The following is a 6,476-nucleotide window of genomic DNA, read 5'->3' as shown; positions in this document are numbered from 1 at the left end:
TTCCTAGTGTGGTTGGTGTGCCAAAAAGGGTTAGGGTGGTTGTGGCAACATCATATCATTGACTTTCAATAAATTTACACGCGGAGCAGCAACACAACAGAGGTGAATTAGATAGTGTATTGTGTATAGATGTGATAAAGGTGTAGGTCTCAGACTTCTGGGCAGATTTTCGTCGCCATCAACATTAAAGATTTTATGAAACCAGTAATGTAACGCAATTTCAGCGGGGGAAAAAATCGTTTAATATCAATATTGCAGTATAACAAAGTAGTAAAGATTCTATGAAGGTAAATCATAGAATCTAAATTTTTAGCTAGATTTGACCTGTCAGCAATATTCATGGAGTAGCACCAGGATTTTGCCCACAAATTGCAATTCCAATGGCAATAAAGCCGATCACTCATCCTTCAGGCACATGATGATATCTGAGAAGGCCATGGATTTCGGTATATAGGTAACAGTGTGTCTAGACTCTCGTTCCTAGCCAGAACTCACCCGCCAGCAAAACTCCATACGCGGTGACTGTTTTCGAATTGAGCCCAGGCAATCTAACGGTCATATTAGACTATCGATCACCACTATGCCATGGACGCGGAAGATATTTGGAGAATCTCTCTCATTAGCGTATCCTGTTCAGGAAGTCATTAACATTAACTTGCGAATTTTATAGCATCTCTAAATACATATTCTGGGGACTATTAATTAAAACCAGATAATTGATTACCCGGACGCTTTTTACAGCCAATTCAAGACGCTGATACATGAGAGAGATTCTCCAAATGTCTTATGGGTCTAAGACATACTGTACAATACACATGATTTCTATCAATATAGCCCCAAATATGTCCTTATTCATTCTCCCCGATGGCCTTACTTCGGCACCCAGGATATTCCAGGACCACCCCCGACGAGCTTTTCCCGCTCGCTTTTGCGTACAACCTTACTAACAGATCTCTCCACATTTGATGCTTGCTCTGAAGATATTCCCAAGTAACTTTGTTGGCATATGTCTAGGTAGGGATGTGGGAAAATGTGTCGTGGCTGGCATGTCTTCGTACCAGCTATAAAAAGATCTAGAAGCGCCTGAGTGGCATATTTCTGAACGGTACAACCGTCTAAGAGCATTGACGGATTGTAATTCTAGGTAGTGATGGCACCTGTATTAGCCATTCCCGGATGGCACGGTGTAGTGTAGAGGCTAAAAACGCAACAGCCTTCCCCGCGTGTGGCCGAGTGATATTTCATGATTCATCACTGCCGCTTTTCGGGGGCTACTTAGTTGTGGATTCATTCTGTTCGGTGGGGGTAGAGCTAGTGGATAGCGGTGCTGTGGAGGAGAGTCGTGGGTCTTCTCTAAGCTGTATGTTCTACGACGGGAGGGGGGAGGCTTGGTTAAGAAGGAGGGAAGGGCAGGCGGGGTGGGGTGTGGAGGCTGGGGTCAGGGCTATCATAACCGAGGGCGCTGGCAATCGTGAACGTGTTGTAAGTCATGTACCAGGCCGGAAGCCCGGTAGTCTTCGCTATCCCAATAAAAGGCAACTGAGCCTTGTTGCCTATCTCGAGACATTCCTCCACCACGAATACGACCGGCCTCGCCGAGTCTTGTCGTGTCTCGGGACAACATCTCGAGACACCTCACCTCATTTACACCACCCGAAAGGCGGCGTTTTTATCTAGAAAATTAATCATGTTACTCCACCCGGATTGATGCTTCCCGGAGGTGGCACCAAGCCTCTTCCACTCGGCGAAGGCTTGGCGCATTTTACAGTACGATGCCAGTCGTGAGCGTCAGGCGCGGCGTCGCCACGCCCCCCGAACCATCACGGGTACCAGCACAGCAACCACAATTGATCCTTTGGAGAGCTGAATTTTTGTATAGTTGTTAAATAGTAGATAAATAACAATGATTTGACATTTAATATCTTGTGTACCAACCCGCCGTGAAAAGGTTGTGGAAATCTGGCGGCGCGCGCGGCGTTGCGACGCCGCGCCTGACGCTCACGACTGGCATCGTACTGTACATACAAGAAATACAGTATACATTTTACATGGTCAATAACTTTTCAGCTAGACCTTAAATTGGAAATATATCTGATGGGAGTCTTCATCGTTACTATATCTACTGTTCTACCAAACGGGCCTTTGTTATTTTTTCTGGCTATGGTTGAAAAGTGATCGAAGATTGATAGTGGTTGAGTGCGCACTATGTAGTGCGATCGATATATCGCTGACGCTAGCCTTGGGCCTAGCTCTGTAGAATGATTGAGCATCGTGGAGTGCGTAGTACATGACTGCTTCACAGCTCACTTGATTTTTGCTCGTCTTTCTGCTCTAGAAGTACTCACCTCTCCCTTTGCGTTGCCGGTTTCATCTAGACGAATGTCAGAAGCTGCGCCACAGATTCCCTCATCACTGATGGTCACTACACCACCTGCCACCCGCCACGCGAGTGACAGTCATCCTCTAGCTCTGGAAACACATGCTTTGTTCTTTCACCGACTTGACAGCCTGCTATTGCTCTTGTAAGTGGTTGACGTGCAATACGAGGTGTGGGTGCATTTGCGAATAAATGTGCAAAAACGATAGGCGATCAAAAAGGTGTAGAAAAATCACATCAAGCGGAGCACCATACGCCCTTTGCTAAGAGATGTGAAAGGGAGCCAACCATAGCCTCCTCCTCCGCGACGCCTCCCAAAGGATATCAAAACCTTTAATGTCCGCCCACCGCTCCCTCCAACCGTTACCTTCAGGAGAGCTCCCATCTCAAAATCAGCGACATACAATACACACATACACATCAAGATCCACAATGCACTTCCTAAACCTCCTCCCCATTGCCTTCCTCTGCATGCTCACGCGGCTTGCCGTCGCTACCCCGCCCCACTCAGGGGCAACCTCGAGAAGCGGCAATGCAACCTAAACGGCTGCGAGTGCCTTCTCGGCAACCACCCGAGCCAGTACTGCTGGGGATGCGAGTATGTCACTAAGGGGGGTAGTGACCCTAGTGTTGACTACAGGGGATGGATATATGAGTGCGGTAAGTTGTCTCCTTGATCGAGTTTTGTAGGAGGGCGCTAATGGGAAGCGATGTGTAGCACCGAATGGGCGTTGCTGTACTTATGGGCCGAGGCAGAGCTGTGCGAATAACGTGGCAGATCCGTGTAGACCGTAGTTTGAGGGCCAGATATTCTCGATTGGGGGAACGGTCAGGTCTTCCACCGCAGCCGGTGGTGAGGGGTGGAGCGGCGTGGGATGTGATGTGGGGTAGTCATCGGAATGCACTGCATGTGTCTTCTTTATATTGTCCTATGTACATGTTTTGCAAACTTTGTTGTACAGCCACATCGTGTAGGAAGGGCTACCAAGTCTCATTTCCCGTTTTCTCTATGCCTCTGCTGTCTCATTTGGTGGCATACTTGGAAGGAAGGGTTATCCTTCCGCCTGCCACCAAAATTCTGACGCCCAAGAAAAATCAAAAGTTAGATAGTGGTTTTTGCGAACAGATCTCGTTATCTTTCTTATCAGATCTCCGATACAAACTTCCACCCTCTGTTATAGGTGGTCAGCAATTGACAGACGAAGGGATAAATCGTGCATATGTATATACTGTGGACGTACAGTTGCAGTTATGGTAGGAACTACTGATTCAGGGTCAGGGTCAGGGTTGGGAAGCCACTTGGAAAAACGGTCGCCCACACACCCACAGCTCTATCACGGCCTCTTTATCCTAAAATATACAGATTCTATTCTTATATCCACCAATAAGCAAGGAAGCTATACTCGAAAACCATCCAGGCATCTACTGTTAGTCACTTGACACACCGATAAGTGAGCCTTGCTTTCTATTAGGACATGTTCGAGTATTGTCAATTTAGAAATGTTCGCATTTGCCCAGGTTAGCCTTAAGGCCCATGCTTAAGCTGTCGTGAGATCTTTCGATGGCTAAGATTCATGTCTAGTTCAATCGGGGCTGTTGCGCACTGATCTTACACTCTTGGTTATCAAACAGTAGATCTCATACAGATATCAGCTTCAGCTCGCCATCACGTGAGCGCCGATTTGTCGACATTCAAAGAATAAGTGGTCTTGGAGGTTTCAGATATTGTGGGCGGCTCGACGTCCACCAATCGTGTGCAATTGAGAATTAAACGAAAAAAAAAAAAAACTGTTGCCAACAGGTGAACCGAGTGAGTCATGATGTATCACTCGATATCCTCAGCTCCATGTATATTAAAGACTACGAACAAGTCTTTGTTAAAACCGTTCGGGCGGGACTAAATATAGTAGACTCTCTCCTCAATGGAGCAGGGTAGTGTGGGTGTCGATCGCACAGCTGCAAAAGTAAAGTACCGTGAACATTTAACCCTATAATTATAGTCCCAACCACATCTCCAAGCCCAAAACCACAGAGCCGGCCATTCTATAACACACATATGTACGTAGGATCGGGATTATTTCAGCCCATCAATACGCCCGCGCAGGTTTCCCCCCCCACCTCCACCGCCCCGCTCCCGCTCCCGGTCCTCCTCCAACAGCGCCTCCATCTCCGCCGCCCACCCGCCGCGGCCCTGGCACCCATCCTCCACCCACACCTCCGCCCACACCCTTGGTGGCACCCTCACCCCCGCCCCCAGCAGCCACCTAACAGTTTGCACCTGGCCCCTCCGCACAGCGCACACCAGGGGCGGTGGGCCCTGGCGGCCCGCGCCATTCACGGGGAGGGCATGGAACTCGACCAGGCGCCTGACAAGGCCCGTGCAGCCGTGCGCCGCCGCAGAGTTGAGCAGCGCCAGCATGCGCTCGTAGTCCAGCGTGCAGTAGCAATGTGGGGAGCAGTACCATAGCGAGCAACCCATGCGGCAGCGGATCAGGCTTGGGGCTATGAGGGCGAGGTGCGCAGTGAGGGTGCGTGAGAGGCACGCGTGGAGGGTGTGGCTCGTCGCGGCGAGGTTGCAGAGTGAGCGGGAGCGGAGATGGGATGCAATTAGGAGGAGGAGCTCGGGGGGGAGGGTGGCGAGGTGGGGGTGGGTGCGGGGTGGCATGGTGTGGGTTAGGGCTTGAGTCTTTGGTGTGGTTTTGGGGGCCGAGGGGGGGGGGGGGCTTTTGGTTGTGCTTGAGGTCGTACTAGGTCGCGGTGGAGAAGGAGGAGGAGGAGGATCTGGATGGGGAAAGGAGAGCAGCGAGAGGTAGGGGGGGGGACTAGGCGGGGGTTTGAATGTCGTGCGCGTGCGCAGGGCTGTATAACGTGCGCTGTCGTGGTGGATCAGGATTGGTCGTTTTATAGATGCAGATGCAGACGCAGATGTACTGAGCGAGTCGACTAAGTGATTAATTCCCGCAGAGCGTCACCAAAACAAAAGTCCCCATAAATTTGTAGGTATGGAAATGAGATGTGAGCAATTATATGCATTATCAACGGCTGGATGGAGTCTGCGATGCATATGGGTTAGGGTTTCGTACATGCATTCGCCCAAGTGAAGCGATCGAGAGTGTGCAGACGATCCCAGAACCGCACATCACGTTACCTACTTTGCGTTAAATTTCATAAGGCTGAATGCATGCAGCGACACCCAATACCATCCATGTTGTTGTGCAGCAGCTCCCATGCATGCAATACCGCCACGCCAGATGAAATCACCAAGGGATACATGTATGTACGGGGTATTCACGGTATGTGTGAAGAACCCTCTTTTAGGAAATTTTATTCTTGACCAGTCTGCGAGGGCCTGCCAGTGGTCAAATTTTAAGAAAGGGGCAACTTGGCGGCCAAGTAAGTATTTGAGGGGTGTGTGCCCCAGCTTTTGCAACTCCAACCTCCACCACCGTAATTTGATTCTTTTCCACTCCCATATCACGGGGACTATAGGTGATGGACTATGATGCCAAGGAATACAACCGAAGGGATGACGTGGTATGTAGGTATTCAGAACATAGACTATAAGGTGGTTCAACCTGATCAGGAACCAAGGTGAACCCTGTAAAAGGAAGTAGAACAAGGTTATCTTGTAGTATAAGGTACAAATAAATAAATAAGTTTATATTGTTTTGAAGTACAGGACTTATCGCACGCCAATTCCTCCACCTGTACAAAAAATAACGACAAAAGACAACAACCAAAACAAAAGGAAAAGGAAAAAAAATCATGAAGAATCGTGAAGAGAAGTACAGAAAGAAAAGAAAAGAAATCTGGGCGCCATCATTCCTCCAGGTCTTTTTGGTCTATTTCGTACCAGTCGAGTAGGTTGGTTTTTGATGCAAATTGTTGAACCAGGTCTACATTGAGGTTGGTGAATAACCAGTTTTCTCAGGTGGGCGGTCCTGGGATCTTGTCCATGAGTGGCTTTCGTAGTTGTTTCCATCGAGGGCAGTCGATCATGGTGTCCTTGGAGGATTATTCCGAGCCGCATTGGCAGGGTTCAGGTTCCGTGGATGTTGCGTGTGCATCTATTCTGGTGACTTGACATCGTATGCGGTGT

General features: G+C 49.1%; 1 protein-coding gene across 1 annotated transcript; it reads right to left on the bottom strand.

The window, feature by feature from the left end:
- Positions 1 to 4,451: 4,451 nt before the first annotated feature.
- On the bottom strand, positions 4,452 to 5,042 carry LAJ45_11744 (uncharacterized protein; the record flags this gene model as incomplete). Its single annotated transcript, XM_046121219.1, has 1 exon — positions 4,452 to 5,042. The coding sequence occupies one exon, from the start codon at positions 5,040 to 5,042 to the stop codon at positions 4,452 to 4,454; it is 591 nt and encodes a 196-aa protein (XP_045965588.1).
- Positions 5,043 to 6,476: the final 1,434 nt, after the last annotated feature.

Source organism: Morchella importuna, assembly GCF_003444635.1.
Source record: "Morchella importuna strain M04M26 chromosome Unknown Morimp01GS097, whole genome shotgun sequence".
NCBI lineage: Eukaryota > Fungi > Ascomycota > Pezizomycetes > Pezizales > Morchellaceae > Morchella > Morchella importuna.
This window is presented reverse-complemented; position numbering and strand designations above follow the sequence as displayed.